The sequence below is a fragment of the Furipterus horrens genome, unplaced genomic scaffold, assembly GCF_987537825.1.
Source record: "Furipterus horrens unplaced genomic scaffold, mFurHor1.1.pri manual_scaffold_11, whole genome shotgun sequence".
NCBI classification, from domain to species: Eukaryota; Metazoa; Chordata; class Mammalia; order Chiroptera; family Furipteridae; genus Furipterus; species Furipterus horrens.
The window spans coordinates 82,791,421-82,813,908 of NW_028327181.1; the positions used below are offsets into that span (position 1 = coordinate 82,791,421).

At 35.2% G+C, this 22,488-nt stretch overlaps 1 protein-coding gene across 1 annotated transcript in view; it reads right to left on the reverse strand.

The window, feature by feature from the left end:
• Positions 1 to 7,120: 7,120 nt before the first annotated feature.
• Positions 7,121 to 22,488, reverse strand: part of LOC149998634 (vacuole membrane protein 1-like) — an 84,970-nt gene continuing 69,602 nt past the window's right edge. Inside the window, exons 8-9 of the mRNA XM_090257569.1 lie at positions 7,673 to 7,753; positions 7,121 to 7,234 (exon numbers count right to left, since the gene is read on the reverse strand). Coding sequence (XP_090113695.1) covers positions 7,121 to 7,234; positions 7,673 to 7,753 — 195 coding nt within the window. The remainder of the gene's footprint in view (positions 7,235 to 7,672; positions 7,754 to 22,488) is intronic.

The window sequence follows — 22,488 nt, forward strand, 5'->3', positions numbered from 1 at the left end:
TTAAAAAGCAAAATCAAGCCTAAAAACATTAAGAGTAGAAACCCTATGACATCCGCAGGAGTCCCATTTTGAAGCTGGGATGCGGAAAGGTAAAAGAACAGAAACGCAGTTACCGAACCTCTTACCTGCTGATGTGCTCCTTCGACATAATACGTAGCTATAAGCACAGCGAGCAGCAGTAAACAAGACACCACAGTGTTTTGACGATGCCATAATCTTAAAAACATATTTTAAAAAATTAATGAAATAGCTCAGTTTCATTTTCAGGATTCATCATTCTCAAAAACAATATCCTGTCAAAGCAGTTCGGTTTTTTTAGCTCAGTTACAGGATCAGTTCTTTCTGGGATGAGCTCTTTTGTCCTTAATCACTATGGTCTCTTGGGGTATAGAAGGGGTCCAGGGAAGATACATGGCTACAGAACTCAATTTTATTCCCTTATCCAAAGACTAATCTTATTTACACCAAACTTCTAATTAGGAGAAGCACTGTAATACACTGGAGAGCACTGGCCTTCAAGTCAGAAGACTTGGGTCAGAATCCCAAGTTCCTTAAATACTGCACTTGGAGTAAGACACTTAACCAGTCTGATTCTGTTTCTTGTTTTAAAAATCATGATAATCATATACTTGTTTTAGCTTCTTTATGGAGTTGCTTTAAAGATCAAATGAACTGAAAAATGTTACAAAATGTTTTATTAATTGTAAGTATAATAAAAATGCAAGATATTATAGATAATAACTTGGAAAGGCAAGCCAAAAATGATAAGGCAAGTAAAAGTTCCACTTCCTCTTTATGATGTCTGAAATAGGGCTTACAAGTACTAAATTCAAGATAGAACACATTTTCTTGGCAGTCTTTTCTCATTGGCTCAAACTGTCAGTAACAGTGCCACGTATCCCGAACCTTGTCCTACTAAAGAATCAGTGTATTCAATATACACAGGTCTTCCTCCTTAAAGCAAAGCCAGAAAAAAAATCTCGTTTTCAGTATTCTGTTTTGCATAAAAGATTCAACATGAGATAGCGGTCAACTGTCAATAGTATGTTCCCTTAACCTATTTTTCTGCAAACTATGGGAAAGGAAAATAAATATATTCCCATAACATTTTAAATTCAATCCATTTCATAAAGCAGGTGGCAGGGAGTAGGAGCTTGCTGAAGATTTCTAAAATTAGTAAATAAGAGTTATATAAAAGATTATGGAAGACTCTTTACTTTGAGGTCCATCCTTCAAGATTACTAGGATTTCCAGAGAAAAATACTGCAAGGTAATGAGTGGCTGTCTCCACAGGACAATATTCTGCCTTTCTTCCCGATCCCTCTTCTTCTTTTCATTCATTGAAGAGGGATCTGAAAAACATTAGTGCGGAAATTAAAACAAAATGCTCGCTTTTTCCGATCACTTTCATAATTCGTCTACTTTCCCATCCCACATTTGAATGACGGCATATGAACCTCAAAAAAACAATGTGGTTCACACTAGGACAACTCTTAACATTTTTTATGCAATTATCTTACTGTTAGGACACAAGTTTCTCTTTTGTACATTACTGGAATACTACATTATCCCACCTCTACGGAGTGCAATTTAGCTTATATCGTAGAGCAAAGTGATTTAGAGCTCAAAATGTGAAGGCAAATTACTTCGTTCCAAATCCTGGTCTTGGCGCTTAACTAGTCCTGTGACCTTGGGCAAGTTGGTTAACCTGTCTATGCCTCAGTTATCTCTCTCTGAAATGAAGACGAAAATAGTACTTACTTTATAGGGTCATGATAAAGATTAAATTAATTCATATAGTAAAGCTCTCAGAAGTTTGACCCTTAGTTAAGGGCACAATTAAGGTTAGTTATTATTGTCATCATCTATCAAAATTGCAATACACATAGAGTAGCCCCACCTTATACATGGTTCCACTTTCAGTACCCATGGTCAGCCTTGGTCTGATTCCAGAGATCAGCAATTCATAGGTTTTAAATTGCGCACTGTTGTGAGTAATGCGATGAAATCTGGCGCTGACCGTGCTGTCTCTGCTACCTGCTCACTAGTCACTTCGTAGCTGTCTCGGTCACCAGATGGACTACTGCAGTTACCACAGTGCTGGTGTTCAAGTAATTCTTATTTAACTTGATAATAGCTTCAAAGCACAAGATTAGTGATGCTGATAATTCGGATACGCCAAAGAGAAGCCATAAAGCATATGAATGCATGAAAGAAAAACAGCATATTTAGGGTTTGGTACTATCCATGGTTTCAGGCATCCTCTTGGAATGTTTCCCCCATAAATAAGGGGACCTACTGTACCCTGTAATCCAATAATTCTATTTTTAAGAATGATTAGGTGTAAGGAGAAATAAGTTTTGTACAAGCTTATTCAATGAGGCATTATTTGTCCTAGCAAAAGATTATAAACAACTGAAATGTTATCAACAGAGGACAGAGGGATGATTCTAGTATGGTATACTCATACAATGGAGTACTAAGCATCCTGAATAAAGAACAAGGTCTTCATGTACAGTTATAGCACAACCTCTGGCAAATATTTAGTAAAAAATAAAACCTGTGGTAAAGAAGAAGAGTATGTCATAGAAACATTAATTTTAAATTTCTGGGGGTGAGGCAGTAGGGGGAGCATATATAAATGTGCTAGTTGAAAAGACAAAAAAACATGTAAAAGCTACTAATGGGAGAGACCGTGACATATACGATGCCTATCTCTTAATCCTGAAACGCCTAGTGAAACAATGTAAAATTTATTGGCAAAGTAACCCAGAAGGCAGATCAGTGCTACAAAATGTGTTCTGCAAGGCCATTCAGTGATCAAAGCAAACATATGGCAACTGTTTCAGATAGCTTACACCTCTTCCAATAGAAGAAAATATCTGCTATAATAATATTACCATACTGGAGTGTAATTTGTGATGTGTTTGAGATGCTAAACAATCTAGAAGTTAAAAGGAAATCCATTACAATGAACAGAAAAGGAAAACCTTTCATTTTCCTTTAATATACAAAGGAAAGATTTTTGTTAAATCATCTATATAAATAAATTCTGTAATTTTCAGGGTATATGTATGAATAAGAGTCAAACATACTGCAATTTACCCCACAAATTTCAAATTTGGTTAAAATATAAATTTGTCTCAAGATTTTGAAATAAATCCACAATAATCATATTCTGACTTTTTTGATAATTATATAATTTAGGGTTCCTGTAATAAGTAAATTTATAATCTATCTCTAAAGTTACAAAATAGCATCATGAAATTGGGCACCAAATACTTTTCATACAATAAAATTAACAATAATAATCTTGTACCTAGAATACTAAATGTGACGGTGGCCAGGCTGCCTCGACTATCACTGTGAAAAAAAATCACCTTATAGGCCCGGACTCATAATTTAATTTACTCTGAAGAGTAAACAAAATATAATTAATCTTATATAAGAACCTTGTATTATTACATAGAATATTACTTTACTATAAAAATAACAAATAATAGATATATTTCTATTTTATTCCAGTGAAAAGCATATAATTTAAACCCATAGATCTTCTCCCTCCAAACTGCCATACTTTACCTGTGAATTTTCCATTATATTGTTCCTTGTTCATTGCTACACGTCTCTGGTCACAATTTTTTCCATTCTCTGCCATTTCATAGATCAATAACTCTTGAGGAGCTAATAAAGCAAAATAAAATCCAGTGATACATTACAGTATTCCCTCACTTATCACGGGCATTACATTCTAGATCCCCCCGGGACAGGTGAAAATCCACGAAGTAGGAACCTTACACTTATTTTAGTATTTATATATATTTTAAGGCTTTATAAACCCTTCCCACACACTATAAAGCTTTCCCAGTCCCTTATTAACCTTTCCCACTCCCTTATTAACCTTTTCCACACTTTTATAAACACTACTTATGTTCTTAAACACATTCTATACTCTTAAACCTACATAACTTTAACAACATATGTATACAGTACCGCAAAATCCCACAATACAGTGAAAAATCCACGATAAATATAATATTTTTAAAAATCCTGCAATACAGTGAGGCCACGATAAGTGAACAGCCATATAGAGAGGGACTACTGTACATAATTCTGCTTTGCACCCGTGACTAAATAAAACTGCATACAGACACAACATGGCAGTACTACCATATCTTTACCTGAACAATGTGTTTACTTTATTTGTAGTTGGAGTAGTTAAGGTTAAATGAGATCGTAAGGGTGGGGCCCTAATCCAATAGAACCAGTGTCACCAGAAGATGAAAAGAGACACCAGACACCTCTCTCTCTGCAAGCACATAGAGGAAAGTCCATGTGAGGACACAAGAAAGCAGCTGTCTGCAAGCCAGAAAGAGAGGCCTCATCAGAACCCAACCCTGTCAGCTCCTCAATTTCATATGTCCAGACTCTGAAACGGGGAGAAAATAAATGTCTGTTGTTTAAGTCAACTAGTCTATGGCATTGTTATGGTAGCCCTAGCAGACTAATCCAACACTGATTAGTATAAACAAGGGGAACCAGATCACAGTACAGTAATATTTTTCTTGGTAATAGTAATAAATTGGTATTCTGGTTTGTGAACTTGGTTAGAATAATTCCATCCTCTGGTGTCCATTCAGATATACACTTACTACTTCAAATTTACAAGCTAAAAAGCTGAGAAGCAGACACTAAAATGTGGCATCTATACCAAGATCCAGATGCCCTGAGTGGACTAAACTGCGTAAGCCAGACCGTCTTTTATCCCAGATATACCCTAAGTATTTTGCAGCCCGTGTCTTCAAATCACAACAGTGACTACTCAGGCTAGCATTAACATACCCTGTTAATCTTACTCATTATCATTTTCAACATCATAAAAGGACCAATTTTATAGGGGAACAGAAAAACTTGGTTCCCCAAAGCTGCCAATACATCTTGATGGACTTCAGGTCATATCAGAGCAAGCAGCCCGTGGACTTGGTATGTCACCTGTCTGTATTCCACACCCTAGGCCGAATGCATTCTACCCTATTCTAATTCTATTCTCCTTAACTGAAAGTTGCTTTATTTACTGGAGCTAAAAGAATCCTTCCAGCATCATGTATTTATTAGCTGCACGACTTGAGTAACTAATTTAAGCCTTTGCATTTGAGTTCATTTGTAAAATATCCCCATTTCTATATTCATGTCATCTTTAATTTTTGTGTGTGTGTTGGTTTGGAGTATTCTCAGTAATTTAGTCTCTCTACTTCAAGAGAAATTATAGATAACTGTCATGCACAGTGACAGGTACACAGCAGGCACTTAATGTTAGTTTCTCCAAGCCCATTTCACGAATGTCACAATTTCCCAAAATAATCATAGTGAATTCTTCCCTGAGTAGTCACTTACAGACACTTGTTTTCCACATACTACACATGAACTTGCAAAACTGGTTTCCAGAGAAGCAGCCAAAGAATCAGAAAAATCTTACTTTGTTATGTTGGATAACAAAAATGAATTATCATCAATCTAAACATTTTGAAAAGTACTAAAAGGACAATTTGTTAAAAATCATTATGGAGTAAAGGGCTCTAGCCTACCTATGCAGCTAGGTAGGGTAAGAGGAAGTACTAATTTTTAAGGAGAGCCACTTTTCACGGTGGAACGCAGATAATATTATCTAGAAAGTGCTCTCATCTACACAGGGCCAACATTCTTGTAAATTCACAAATATATTTATGGGTGGATGTACTTTTACTTCTCAACATAAAAAAATAACTCATTATTTGTATTTTATGACAGCCCAAGGTCGTGGGGCTGTGTGATACATTTTAGAAAGAAAAAATGTGGAAATACAAGAGCACTGATTCAGATGTTTTGAATATTCAGTCCCAGACAAAGAAGTGATTCACAACAAATACCTTTTCCAAATATTTCCACATTTCAAGACTGCTAAAAGACAATTTCATGTAAAAATGTAAAGAAACCACAAGCTCTTTTTGAGTGCTTCATCCATTTTTCTCCCATAGAAGTACTCTGTCCCTGTGGCTGTTGGCCAAACCATTTATAAGTCAATTAATTCATATAATGTCATTTTTGAACTTTCAAAGAAAGGCCTAGTTACTTAAAAAAATATTTGTCACATATGTCCTTTTAAAAACAGGATCATACTAAATTAGAATTCAAGTATTTTATCAGTAACACTTGGATTCAATAACTCAGTTTTGTTTTTCCCATCCAAATTCAAAGCCTTTATGCAATTTCATTTGTCTTACAACCACATAGTAACAGTATCATCTCACAGCCTTATAACTGTCATTTCTTATATATTTTCATGTGACCCTTACAACTCTGTGAATTACAATTTTTATCAGGCTCCACCTCACACAAAAGCGTGAACACCTAATCATCACACTTACGAACTAGAAAAGGACCCACATATATAATCTTAATCTTCACATCAGCCTTTGTAATGAATGCCTTATAGCTCCATTTTGAAAATTAAAAACCTAGAGTTCAAACAGAGTAACCTGACGGAAGTTACATAGCTAACTAAGAGTCAAAACTGGTTTAGGAACTCAAGTAAGCCTGACTCCAAAGCCAATTCTTTCCACTATAACACACTACAACAGACCTGTAAATCACTCAGTTAAGATCAATACTGTGATAAAAGCACATGTGTATTTTAGAATATCTCTAGGATGTTGATATCAGGTGAGTATTTTGGCACCCAATGATCTCCTTTTTGGCCATTTGCTTTGCTAAGGGTGGGAAGAGGATACTCAAAGATGTATTAATGTTCTAGTATGTAATGGAGAAAATAGCTGTGTTAGTAGACAATAATTTTGTGTATTTTACTTATAATGCCAGCTTTTATCATATGAACTAGGTGCTCTAGTTATTCTGGCCAAACCCATCAGTGAACTACCAACAATTGTGTATAGGCAACCAAAGAAAACTTCAATCAGAATGCTCCATTTCAAATGTAATTGTTTTTATTATATTAGAAAATGACTGGGATAAATACTAACTCATCAGAGAACATCAATTTCACAAAACTGCAATTTGAGACATTAACTAAGTTAAAAATTTTTTTTCAACTACAGTTTATTTCCAATATTATTTCGCATTAGCTTCAGGTGTACAGCATAGTGAAGACATTATAACTAAGCTTCTGACATAAAGGGCTTCTTAGTCCACTGTAATCAAAGATGTCCTTAACTTTGCCACTGATGTTCCAATTATCCAACTAGGTGTTAATGTCATTTAAGACAAGTTTTATACAAATTCTTCTTTACAACTAATGCCTGAAACTTGGGAAGAAGAAGTCTACTTATCTATAACTCTGGAAAGAATGGAGTCATTGTTATCTGGTTAAATGCACTTCATTATAAATTCTTCATGGGCAGGATGGATTTTGTCTCTTTTGTTTTTAACTGAATCAAGCCACTTAGGCCTGAAGTCATCATGGCCTGATGAAATGCTTAAAAGTTAATACAGGAAATATGAACTTATCTAACAGAAGAAAGCTCATCTGATGAGTAAGATGAATGATTAATAAAATTACATACCCCTTAAAAGTGACAGCATTGTTGTTCATTCAGGCATGTATCTTTAAAAATAAATTGAAACAAAATGTAAATCTACCATTTATTGGAATTTCTCACTTTTAATACAATTTACTTACTAAAGCACAGGCCAAAATTCCAAAAAATCCAACCTTCTGTACTAGATTCTGAACTGCCAGCTTAGCCCGAGAGGCAAAGTCCTATAAAAAAGGATATCAAAACATTAATGAAAAGTACAAGGAAGAAGGAAAGATGATTGCTCATAGTTTATAATATTAAATGTCTCACCATCTAAAAGCACTGATTCAATTAATGAGTAAGATGAGTTATTTTTTAAAATTACAGGTTGCCCTGGAAAACATGCAAATAAAATCTTGATAGACTATTAATTACATCCTTGATAAACTTGTACCAGATTTCAAGAATAAGCCAAAACACTGTTATTTTATTTTTTGGATCCTCTCTGGATTATCTAGGGATGAACAAAATGCTATAAACTAACCATGAACCAACTCATTCTTTTCAAAATATTGGCCTACCACATCTGTTTCTCTTCCCTTTTACAACTTGCCAGACTCACTCCCTGATTAATATCAGGGTAAGAAATCATATGATTTTTCAAGACAGCCGATGAAGACACCTGTGCTGATTACTAGCCAGAAGATGGAAAAGTTATGTGGTAATAACTAAGCGTTCATTATACTCAAAAGCAAAATAACTTCCTACATTTGCACAGCTTGTGCTAGTTTTTATAAAATGTTTTCACAAATACTTCACTCAAGACTTTTAAAGAATCCTAGGGTGTAGACAGAGCAGATTCTTCAGACTCTGAAATCAGTGTTGTTTTTATTTCTCTGTTGCCATTTCTGATGCTGAAACATGCATTTGGCTGGTCAGTTTATTCCACTATTTTCTTCCTTCACATGCCGATGCTACAAGTATATATATGTATTTATTTTTCTTAAAAGTACCGATTTGAAATTTGACTATATTTCTTTTCTGACTTTGAAATGGTATATATTTCAATCAAAATTTTAAAATGTTAGCTACTGTGTAAATGTCTTTTTAAAAAGTGTTCACATCATAGAATCTCTTCCTCTCTCCTCAGTTTAGTACTCTAATAGGCAACAATTCTACAGAAAGGTCAGAATATTAAAAATATATATATAAAGAAAGTTCCTTCATAGAATAGGAAGAGGATTTAAAGCACTCCTATACACCACAATGGAAGCTGTGTATTCCTACTTGAAAAAACAAACAAAAGACCTTTAACAAATAATATGTAGAATAACCCTGTAAGTTACTACAACATTATAAGTATTAAAAATAATAATACCTTCCTCCTACTTATTTGTTGAGGATGGTGAGAAAGTGAAAAGAATTAAACCAAAAGATATTAACAGTCAATTTAAACACTTTCAAGTTTAAGTATATAGGCTCCCAAAATTAATTATTAATTAATTCTACAGTGCAATTTTGTAATTTTACCATTTGTTTCCAAAGAGAGAATTTTTCTTTTGGGAATTAGCCTTATTTTTTCAGTAAGTCATTATTTTGGATTTAAGATTTTTAAACAACTGAACTCCTGCAGTCAAGTCCACTTTCCATTTTCATTGAGATTTCTAACTGAAGATTTAATTTTTCTTCTTAAATTAACAACTGTGCATTAAGGGTAAAATACTGCTTTTATTGATTTAAAAACTGTTTAAGAATATATAATAAAATTTAGTTTTCCAAAATAACATATATTAAAAGAAATTATACTCTTATTTTGAATAATTTACACAATCCAAATTACTAAATTTGTAATTTATAAGAAGCACTAAACAAAAACTGGTAAGCCATAATGAAAAGATATTTTGAGATTTAAAAATATCAAACAATACTATTCGATTATGAACTAGTTATGAAATTTTCATTACTATAGCCTAAGAGTTAAAAATATAAATTCAGGAAAACCCTTCCTTTATAGCATTTAATATCTTCAAGGCAAATTCACTCTAATAAGAGGCAACAAAGTACTCAATTGCTATAAAAAAAAGAAATAAAAACTAAACAAATTTTATTTTAAAGACAATACATTTTTTATAAATGTATTTTCCAAGTCAGACATATGTGGGAACATTTTTCTATCACAGGATTTATGTATTCTTCAATATATGAAATTATAGAAAATTAGATTGTTGCATGAAATAGTATAAACAAAATAAACAGTATTTAGAAGGTTTGGTGTTCTGTTTTCTTTTTTCTTTAATTCAATTACAGCTGACATATAATATTATAGGTGACCTGTTTCTTTTTATCTTAATTTCAAGACTTCAGAATCTTTTATTTATTTAAACCAGGTGACTATGTTAGTGCCATCATTTTAAATTGATGGTATTTGTTCTATTAGAGATAGACATACACTTAAATTGGAAAATAGGTATAATTATACCAATGAGCTTATACAAAAAATAATTAAACATTATGCAGATCACCTAATATACAAAATGATAAATGTATTTAAGCCTATAGAAGTTCAAAGTAAGGAGCCATTTTACTCCTTTGGGGCAGAATTTCTTTACTTAACAGAAATCATACAAGAACAAAGGAATATAGACTCCTTGTTTTTTCAGATACCTGGGTGCCCAACATCAATTATTCTTAACAATGGTTCAAGATTTTTTATTTGAGGGAAAAAGAGTTACTCTATCCAAATAAGTGAAAACTTCCCTTAACCTCATTTTTTAAATTATGTTTTAGCTGCCATATCTTACAAGGAACACAAGTTAAGTGCCTTTTAGTGGGGAGGTTTTACTTTTGAAAAAGGCCTGAACATCACATACTGAAAATGGATTTCATAAATCTTATTATGTGTTTAACACACACGCACACAGTGACCATGCTACTTTCGGTTCCTATAATTTATTTTCCACGTCTTTCACAATATTCTTAGAATTGAAATTACACTTATACATTAAACCACCCATGAACATTTATTCAGATTAAACTAATATGAAGTCTATATAACTTTTCATTACAAGAAACTAACAGCAGAATATGCAGCTCAAGGAAGTATTTTCTTGATGTTTTTTCCTTGTTAGTTAATTAAAACAAACTCAGGGAATCACTGCATTAGTATTTACACCAAATCTAAAATAATTTGCAATAGTAAAAGAGTTCATGTTTAGATTTCATAAACACAACCATATTTTGTTTTTATTTTAAACTTATTTCACTTTAAAGTCATATTTAAAATTTACTGATATGGCTTTAGAAGCTTTCTTACTATACTTTTGCTGAAACATTCTTGTGTATTTATCTAAAATATTTTGCATGTAGTTGTGCTTTCCTTGTTTGCTGCTTTGTAGTTTTAAAACTTGTTTTTTTTGTAAATAACTTGGTACCTTTTTCATTATTTGCATAATTTGACAACTTTTTCTTATGTTGATTTTAAAATGACATTCTGGGCATTGAAATATTTATATTTCCACTAGCTTTAAAATAGAGAGAATTGTACTGTGGGTATATTACTTGACAATAACCCCAAATAAACACTGTATACAAATACCCAAAACCAGCAAAACACTCCTCTTTTACTAAAGTTTAAAAGAGCCATTTCAAACAAAACTTGCTATTCTTTTTAGGCCATCAAATAAAACAAATGAGCCAAGAAAAAGTATGCACCAATAATAAAAAACAATATTTTAGAGGGAAAGTTTAACAAATTAGTATGCTAGGTATTCAATATTCAAATAAAATATAAAAGAAAATGAATATTTCATTTAAACGGTTTTGGTGTATTTGTGGGAACAATGTAGTAAGTTTAACTTGATTACTTCCTCAGTTGTTATTCTTCATTTAAAAAAAAAAATCTGTGCAACTAAAACCAAATTCCTTTTAATAGTTTCATTTCTCTGGATTCTCATTTCACAACATTTACCTATTTCACAATTTAAGGGCCTGAGAGGAAAGTTTTGTTCTCTAGCTCTACTTAAATAAATAGCGCACATTTACAATGGGCTATCACATATCATTTTCCACTTTTTAAAAACAAACAAAACACAAGTAAATAAAGTGATCCTTCTTATTTCCACTGACAGTGATTGTGTATACAGCCAATCATGTTTCTGAAACTAAGAATGAGAGACACTAGGAATATTTCCCAATGACTACAAGAAGACACATGAAGAAAAGCTAAGTCCTTATCACTGAGATTTCAAGGAATCATCATCATCATCATCATCATCATCATCATCATCATCATCATTCTCACAAAGCCTTTAACTATGAATATTCTGCACTACTTTTGCTTCACATTTCTTTTTCCTAAGCAATACTATATATTTATGATTAAGGGAGAAGAGAAACTGTATTACCAATTATAATCGGCTTGCAAAATATCAATCTTTGAATCTAAAGATGTCAACTTGGATCTAAATATATGAAATAACATTTACTTTCAAATGGCAATAGTAAAGGGTTTCATTTTCATAAGTGACCACATGAAATTTCAAGATCTTTTTAAAGGAAGCAGAAAATTCCTATTTGGTTAACAGCTCATGTTTGTTGGAGTTAACCTTTTACTATCAATGTAATGGTAACTGTTCAACAATTTTATAAGTTATCTGCCTTCTTAACCCATTATATGTTAAAACTGTTGAAATACTCTTCTTGGGGTTGCTATTAACAGTGGCTCCACAGCCATTATTAAAAACCACAGAGAAACTGTTGCAGTAGTAATTCCTTGTGTATAAGGGAAATTTATGTTAAAATACATTGTATTTGTGAAGTTCTTTTGCCATCTAAAATAACTTGTTAGTGTGTCCTAGTCAATTATGTTGTGTCAAGCAAGTAAAACTCTTTTAACTAGAAATGGAGCTAAATAGTAAGAATGACTTAATGTTATAAGCTGTTTCAGCATTGTGAACAATCACTCTGAAACATTAATGCTATTAAGATCCCAATAACCACATAATGATTTTCTAAGATGAAATCATATTCCACATAGTAAATTACAGGGTACAATTATTTCTCATCTTCATGGAAAGTGCAATGAAACATAACTCATAAATTTTAAATATTTCTCCCCTTAAAACAGACTAAAATGTGTCTTAATTATAATTTTCTGCCCATTTTCAGGGCTATTTATGAATTATTTTCATATAAAAATATAGAACATTAATTGATTCAATTCAAAGTGATCAAAATACTTTTATTGTTGACCTTCTCAACAGTATCATTTATTTAACTATGTTTAAATATTGCTTATTTGAATGCTTTCCGAAATGAAGCATGTTTTCAAAAGAGTTCTACATCACCTATTCTGTTCTTGAATTATTATGAACTCAAACACACTTATGAGATGAAGATTATTAGGAAATAAACTCTAGGATAATAACAAAGAAAAGTAGGGATATTAACTTGATAAAATTAAGTGATTATTAAAAATTTTTAATTTAGTACTGAAAGGATGCTGGATTACAAATGCACAAACATTTACCAGAAAGTAGTAATCAGGACAGGGTGGTGCAACTCTGTCTGAAATGAACTGTTTTTAATCCAACTTACGGCTTTTATATTATTAAATCAGAGATCATTAATAGAACTTAAATAAATTAAAAATTAGGGCAAATTCTGTAATAGTGTAAATAGAATACATCACATAAACACATTTACAAAAAGCAGAGCAAAGGAATTTTATTCTGAAAATAACTTGGAAATTTAGAAGTTTTAAAAAGAGATTACAAAATTCTGAATCAGGAGGATTAAGAAGTCACTTCTTCCCACGAACAAACCAAATCTACAGCTGCATATTGAACAATTACCTCTGAAAGAAATCCAGAAACTAGCTGAGTGATTCCTAGTATGATGTTCTGGATTTTGGTGGCTGCCACCCAGAGGACATATCCCTTGACAGCCTGGCTCTGGTGGCCAGTGGGGCTTGGGTTCATGGCTTCAAACAGAGTAAGTCTTAGCTGGCTATTCCCCCAGGGTTTAGTGCAGAGAGAGTAAACAGAAATGGCCATGTTCCAGTCTTCCCCTGAAATGAGTATATTTGCATTTTTTTAAAATTTGGTGCCTGAAGATCGATGTTCCCATCAGACTGCATCTAGGTGCTGAGTCAGTCCCTTTGGGACACTGACAGGTCTCAGCTCGCCCTTAACTATTGGAGAGACACTAAGAGCAAAGGCAACAGACAACAGATAATCACAAAGGACTGAGGGACAACCAAGAGCTAGGGCAGGGGCGAATGATAAGGTTCATCTCCTCCGGGAGGCCACTCCTTAAGAGTGGGAGAGGTAGCTCTTTTTCTAATGTAAGGAAGCCAACACAGAGAGTGACAGAAAATGAAGAAACAAAGGAATACATTTCAAAGGGGAAAAAAAAAAGAGAGAGAGAGAGAAGGCCTCAGAAAAAGACCTTAATGAAATAAAGATAAGTGATGTACTTGACAGTTCAAAATAATGGTCATAAACATGCTCACTGAGGTCAGGAGAACAGCATGAACAAAGTAAGGATTTCAAGAGAGCCAGAAAATAGAAGGACGTCCCATACAGGAGTCACAGAGGTGAAGATGACAATAACTGAGCTGGAAAACTCAACAGAGGGGTTCAACAACAGACTTGATAAAGCAGAATAAAGAATCAGCAAACGTGAAGGCAGGGCAGTAAAAATCCTCCCATTAAAGGAGCAGAAAGAAAAAAGAATTAAAACTACTGAAGCTATGCTTGTCTGTACGTCTGTCTGACCAACTGTGGAGGTGGGGTGCTTCCCTGGAAGGGAGGGGGATGGAGTGCATCTTTCCTTAGGTCCCTCATCGGCTGGCTTATGGGACAACATTAAGGGAACATATATCTACATTATAGGAATCCCAGGGAAAAGGAGACGGGGAAGAAACGTTATTTGCAGAAATAATGGCTGAAAAGAGTCATCCAGATTCAGGAAGCCCAGAATTCCAAAAAAGATAAATCTCAAGAGACCCACAGCAGGCCACATTATAATCAGATTGTTAAAAGTTAAAGACAAGGAGAGAATCTTAAAGGCAGCAAGAAAAAAACATGTTATGATGCTACATACAAGGGATGCCCATAAGATGACAAGTGAATTTTTCAACAGAAGTATTGAAGGCCAGGAGGGAGTGGCAGAAATATATTTAAAGTACCGAAAGAAAATAACAGCCAACCAAAAATACTCTATCTAGCAAAGTTGTGCTTCAGAATCAAAGGAGAAATAGTTTTCCAGATAAGCAAAATCTGAAGGAGTTTAGCCCTCACCAGCCTCACAAGAAATGTTTAAGCTGAAACAAAAGGGCACTAACTAGTAATACAAAAACATCTGAAAGTATAAACCTCATTGCTGAAGATAAATGTATAGTTAATTTCAGAATAAGCTAATGCTGTGAAGGTGGTGCGTTAATCATTTATGAAGTCAGTATGAAGTGTAAAAGACAAAAGAAGTAAAAATAATTATAACTACAATAATTTGTTAATGGGTAGACAAAATAAAAAGATGTAAACTATGACATCAAAAACATAACAATGTAAGCCCTGGCTGCTGTGGCTCAGTGGATTGAGCGTCGACCTGAGAACCAAGTGTCGCTGGTTCGATTCCCAGTCAGGGCACATGACTAGGTTCCACGTCAGGTCCCCCGTTGGGGGCATGACTGAGAGGCAACCACACAGTGATGTTTCTCTCCCTCTCTTTCTCCTTTCCCCTCTCTCTTAAAAATAAACAAATAATTTTAAAAGAACATAACAATGTAGAGCTTTAGAATGTATCTGAACATAAGTTGCTATAAACTTAAGAGACCGTTATAAAGATAAGCTATATAGAATCTTGGGGAAATAAAAGCCCAAAGTAATAGATATGGAGAACAGATTGTTGGTTGCAAGTGGCAGGGAAATGGGGGGTGGGCAAAATGGGCAAAGGTGGTCAAAAGGTACAAATTTCCAGTTATAAGACAAGTAAGCTTTAGGGGTGTGATGTATAGTATATTGACTGTAGTTAACAATACTGTATTGTATATTTGAAAGTTGCTAAGGGAGAAGATCTTAATAGCTCCCATCACAAGAAAACAAAATTACAACTGTGTGGTGATAGACATTAACAAAAAATCATGGTAATCATTTTTCAATATATATGTAGGTCAAATCATTATGTTGTATATCTAAAACTCATGCAATGTTATATGTCAATTATATCTCAATTTCAAAAAAATAGCAGTTAAAAATAACAAGGAACTAATGGTACAAACTAGTTCACAGATGTGGCTAAATCACGACTGTAAATGACAAAAATGAGAAATCTATGTACTCCAATGTGTAATAAGCAAACAGTTGTCTTACTTCTTCATATCCTGGCCAGTATATTAACTTCTTAGAGAGTTAAAGACAATGATTATAAAAAGAGTATTGGGGTTCTCTGGGTAGAAGAGTCTATTGTTTGCCTTTGTCACCTTCTAAAAATGGGACTATGGTTTTCTTTTCTCTGGCACATTAAAAATAAAATAGAATGAAAAAGCAACCAAAGAAATGGGAGAAGATATTTGCAAATGATATTTCCCACAAGGGGTTAATATCCAAACTATATAAAGAACTTCTACGACTCAACAACAACAGCAAAACCCAAACAACCTGATTAAAAAACGGGTGGAGGGTCTGAATAGACGTTTTTCCAAGGAAAACATATAGACAGCAAATAAGCACATGAGAAGATGTCCAACATCACTAATTATCAGGGAAATCAAAACACCAAAGAGATATCACCTCACACCAGTTTGAATAGCTATTACAAAAAAAGACAAGAAATAATAAGTGTTGGAAAATTCCAGTCAAGGTGCAGGCAAAGGTAAACAAACGTTGGCTTCCTGCACAACTACAGAGAAAATTACAACTAGCCTACAAAACAAAAACCACCCAGAACCTACAGGAAATTGAACATTATGGTAGTCTGACAACCAAGGATTTAAAGAAGCCACATTCACCCAGATGGGTAGGAGATGCAGAGACGCAGATAGAGGTGGAGCCATGGGAGTGGCATGGAGAAGCAGCGGAACAGACAGTCCCACATTCATGTGTGGTAGATAAAAATAGGGAGGGACACCTTGGGACCAAGGGAACCCAGTCCCAAACCAGACCAGCCAGCAGCCCAGGGTTCCAGTGCGAGGAAGATAAATTCCCATGATTTCTGGCTGTAAAAACCAGTGGGGGTTGGGGCAGTGGAAGAAACTGCTAGATTAGCAGGAGACTACTCTTAAAGGCCCCGCACAGACTTAGGACTTATACCGACCTACCCGCTCTGGGATTCAGCACCAGGGCAACAGCTGGAAGGACACCAGTGACATACAGGGAGAAAGTTAAGTGACTGTAAACAGGGTGAGCACTGGGAGACAGCTTCCTCCCACGCAAACCTCCAGAAGCCAGACAGTGGCACTGTCCCCTCTCCAAGCCCTCCCTCCACACAGAGCCACAAAGTAGTGAAATGGGTTGCCCCACCCTGGTGATCACCTAAGGCTCCACCCCATACAATTTACAGATCTGCTCTTCTATAATAGGCCATGCTACTAAGACAGGGAGTTAAAGCAGCTCTACCTAATACACAGAAAAAAGCACAGTGAGGCTGCCAAATTGAGAAGACGAAGAAATATGGCCCAAAAGAAAGAACAGAACAAAACACCAGAAAAAGAATTAAACAAAATGGAGACAGCCAACCTATCAGATGCAGAGTTCAAAACACTGGTTATCAGGATGCTCAAAGAACCCATGAAGCATGGCAACAGCATAAAAAAGACGCAGACAGAAATGAAGATTACATTAAGTGAAACAAACAAAAAAATCTACAGGGAACCAACAGTAGAGAGGATGAAACTGTGAATCAAATAAATGATTTGGAACATAAGGAAGAAAAAAAGCATTCAGTCTGAAAAGAAAGAAGAAAAAAGAATTTTAAAAAATGAGGATAGAATAAGAAGCGTCTGAGACATCTCCAAACATACCAATATCCGAATCATACAGATGTTAGAAGAAGAGTAAGAGCAAGAAATTGAAAACTTATTTGAAAAAATAATGAAAGAAAACTTCCCTAATTTGGTGAGGGAAACAGACATATAAGGCCAGGAAGCACAGAGAATGACAAACAAGTTGGACCCAAAGAGACCACACCAAGACACATCATAGTTAAAATGCCAAAGGTTAAAGATAAAGAGAGACTCTTAAAGGCAGCAAGAGAAAAGAAGAGAGTTACCTGCAAAGAAGTTCCCATAAGACTATCAGCTGATTTCTCAAAAGAAACTTTGCAGGCTAGAAGGGACTGGGAAGAAGTATTCAAAGTAATGAAAGGCAAGGACCTACAACCAAGACTACTCTATCCAGCAAAGCTATCATTTAGAATGGAAGAGCAGGTAAAGTGCTTCCCAGACAAGGTAAAGCTAAAGAAGTTCATCATCACCAAGCCCTTATTACATGAAATGTTAAAGGGACTTATTTAAGAAAAAGAACTATGAACATTAAAATGGCAACAAACTCACAACTATCAACAACTGAATCTACAAAAAACAAACCAAGCAAATGACCAGAACAGGAACAGAATCATAGATATGGAGATCAACTGGGAGGGGGAGAGGGAGAATGGGGGAAAGGTAGTGGGTTAAGAAGTATAAATTGGTAGGTACAAAATAGACAAGAGGAAGTTAAGAATTGTATAGGAAATGTGAAACCGAAGAACTTATATGCGCAAACTATGGACATGAGCTAAGCGGCCAGGGCGTGGGGGTGAGGGGTTGTTGCTGCAGGGAATTGGGGAACTCGGAAGACTGGGGCAAAGAGGAGAAAACTGGGACAACTGTAATAGCATAATCAATAAAATATATTAAAAAATAAATGTTGGAGAAGATGTGGAGAAAAAGGAACCCTTGTACACTATTGATTAAAATGTAAATTGATGCAGCCACTATGGAAAAAACAATATGGAAGTGCCTCAGAGCTTAATAGATCTACCATACGGTCCCACAATTCTTTTTCTGAGTATTTATCCAAAAAATATGAAAATGCTAATTCAAAAAGGTGTATGTACTCCTATGTTTAGTGCAACACTATTTACAATAGCAAAGATATGAAAACAACTGAACTGTCCAGCGATGGATAAAAGAATAAAGAAGATATGGCATATATACACAATGGACTGGTACTCAGCCATAAAAAAGATAAAATATTGCCATTTGCAATAACATGGACAGATCTTGAGGTAGTAATAGGCTATGTGAAATAAGTCATAAGAAAAAGGACAAAAAATGTGATTTCACTCACGTGGAATACAAAACAAAAAAGTAACACATGAACAAACAAAACAAACAAAAACAAATTCACAGATATAGACAACAGATTGTGATTGCCAGAGGGGAAGGGCGTAGGGCAAAATGGATAAAGAGGTTTAAATATATGGTGATAGAGGAAAACTAGACTTTTTGCTGGTAAGCATGCTACCGTGTATACAGATAGTAAATTATGTTGTACGCCTGAAAATTACATAATGTTATTAACCAAAGTTACCTCAATAAAAAATTTAAAAAATAAATTAAATAGAACATAAAATAAAGACTGTCTTTTCTCTTTCTAAAAAGGGAAAAGATTCTATATAAAAATATAAAAATCTGATCATACATCAATCAAAATCAGTAAGGCATGTTTAAAAATAAACACAAGGAAAGATCTTGCAAATTCCCTGAAATGTAAGAAACACTTATTTTGGCAGCTAGCTAAATTTAACAAGTACTAAAGAAACCAGATCCATCTAGAAATCCGGACAGAAAACTTCAGATTTTGTTCCTGTTCATATTCATATATTTCTATTATTTAGTGCAGTTTTATTAGGCTGCATATTGTGAAAATATAGTATGTTACAAATGGTATGTTTTTTAATAAGTAGAATAAAAATGTGCGATCAATATATGTGATAAAAGTAAATACTCTTTCATGAAACATTTTTTTTTAGTCACACATGCATGAACTCCGCATTGTTAAATATAATCAATGTATTTTGTATTATGGAATACAGTAAAAATAAAGACCTCAAAGTCACTGACGTAAAAGCAGTTGTGCCTGTAGTAGGCTCTACAGCATTTCCTCCACATAAAACCTTTCAAAAATTACATAATAATGGTAAGATTTTCCACATAAAAGTACACGTAAGGAATATATAATCTGTAAACTACACACATTTCAGAGAGTTGTGCTCAAAATAAGAGACTATCAGTTGTATCTGGGTCAAAATCAGGATTAAATGGATGTCTGCATTTAATGATGTATTTGTTATCAAATATACTCTGGGGGAGGGCAGTAAAAACATTCTTTTAACTAAGGCACAACAAATACACAGTAAGGTATACAAATCTAAAATATACGTCTTGATGAAACTTTACGAGGAACACACCCATGTAACTACCACCAAGACCCAGACATAGAACATTACCAGAGCCCCAGAAGCCCCACTGGGGGCACTCCCAGTAATTACTCCTTCCCCCAAAATGCACACTGTCATTGACTTGCATTGCCACAGATGTAGCGTGCCTATTTTTGAACTTTACATAAATGGAATTAAACAGCAGGTCCTCTTTTATGTCTGGATTCTGTGGCTCCACGTTATGTCCACGTGATTCATCCGTGCTTATGGCACGTAGCAATTATGAATTTCTTGCTGTTGCTGTATAGTATTCCACTGTATGAATATGCCACAATTTACTTACTCTACTGTTGGTGAACATTAGGGTTGCTTCCAGTTTGGGGCTATTATGCATAGTGCTGCTATGAACATTCTCATCCAAGTCTTTTGGCACATCTTTCTGTTAGGCATACATTTTCACATGGACGTGCTGTATCATAGAGTATCTGTATGTTTAACTTTAGTAGATAGTGCCAAACATTTTTCAAAAGTGATTGTGACATAGATAACTCTTAATATTGCTTCCATGTTGCCAATTAATAATAAATTTCAACTGAAAAAATCTAAAGGAATTTCCTCTGCAACAGATGGTATTCACGGGTAACTTTGATAACTCAAAACACATGAAAATTAAGAAAATTCAAACATGCAAACAAGAGGAAAAGAAAAGCTTTAACTATTTTAAATACCAAGTTATAAAAAAACAATTTATATGTATTTTTTTGTTCACAGAATTGTAGAAGGCATAATCTTTTCTGAAAACCAGAATTCTTATTTAAGAGCTATTAAATTCAACCAGATAAAGCTGGTAACTACTATATGCAAGGTAATAAAAATACAAAGATGAGGACACCGTGGTCCAACTGTTACAGAAACAGGGGAGTTGAAAAACAAACCCCAGAGTTTGCGGCTGGGAGATAGGGAGCAGGAAGCAGCTTTCAGGATGCCCTTGCATGCCTGGAGCTTGTGGCTGGATACATTGTTGCAAAGATCTGCTTCACTTCCAAGACTCAGGAAGATGGGAGGGATCTTGGACTGTGGGCTGGTACAGAAGAAGCAGACAGAGCCTACATAGGGTTCTGTGAATGGTCAGAACTGTTTGCAACACCCACTGCGTGAGAGGACACAGGGGGAGAGAGGAGGCAGGGAGGAAGAGGGAAGCAGCTGCGGACATTTTGGGCTGGCTCTGGCTCTAGGAGGCTCTCTCTCAGGCTCTCTCTGGCCCTCACCCCCTCACTCTCTGGCTCTTGTGGGCTCCCTCCATCTGGCTTGGAGAAGGGATCTCCAGGCGGCTTTAAGAAGAGGCTCTCGCCATGCGGTTTTCAGAAGGAGAGGAGATCGATGTGGTTTGCAGGAAGAAGGCAGGTTACAAGGAGGCTGAGAATCCAGGCGGTCCTGCATTGAGAGCTGGAGGGCACCGCAGCACAGAAAGGACCTCCCCAATCAGGACTGAGTGATTGGCAGCTACTGGTAAAGCTGAACTGTGCCTAGGAAGTAAGGAAACGGTGCTTCTGACTTTCCTAAGACTGGCCAGGTCTGGGAGGGAGAGGCAGGACTTTGTGTAAATAAACAATTCTTTTTCTTTTCACCAAACTCTGGTATTCAGAGTTATGATTCTGGCGGCGGGCAATCGGGCCCCTAACTAAACAGCCCGTGGGTTCTGTTTCAATCGGAGCAGCCCAGGGGTTCTGTTACACAACCACTCATTCATCAACCATTTATCATGTGTTTATTACACGCCAAATACGATCGCAGGAGCAGGGGATACAACAGCGAATCAAACTGGTAACAACCTAGACACTCATGCAGAGGAGAGAAAAACTGTAAAATGGGGTGGCTGGGAAGGCATAGTTTTTAAATAGGATGGTCAGAGAAGGCCTGACAGAAAAGGTGACATTTGATTAAAATCCTAAAGGAGGTGAGGGAATAAGCCGGGCTAAGAATTTAGTGAAAGAGGGTTACAACCAGTTTTTTCCCTTGAGAGAGAAATAAATAACCTAGTGTGTGCGCGCGGGCGGTGGACTGCGCTGGTAGGGAGAAGGGGTGAGGGATGAGGAAGAGCTCAGGAAACCTACAAGGCAAGGGAGAGCATGAAAAACAAACAAACAAAAAAAGGAACGTGCTCACAGATACAACACAAACACCAATTGTACAGAACCCCTGTGACATCAAAATTATGACAGAGCACAGATTACACTGTCTTCAAACTTCTCCAAGCCACTTTCTCCATCTTTTCTATAAAACGGTGCTAATACCTATCACCATGATAAGTAAGAGACAAAACTGATTATGGGACAAAATCGTTTAGAGTGAAGTTATAGTACCTACTGTCAAAAGATTAAAAAGCCTGAGAGCAAATAAAATAAAATACCTTGTCAGAATTTTTTTAAAAAGATTTTATTTATTTATTTTCAGAAAGAGGGGAAAGGAGAAAGAAAGAGAGGGAGAGAAACATCCATGCATGTGAGAGAGAAACAACTGGCCGCCTCTTGCAGGCCCGGCAACCCAGGCATGT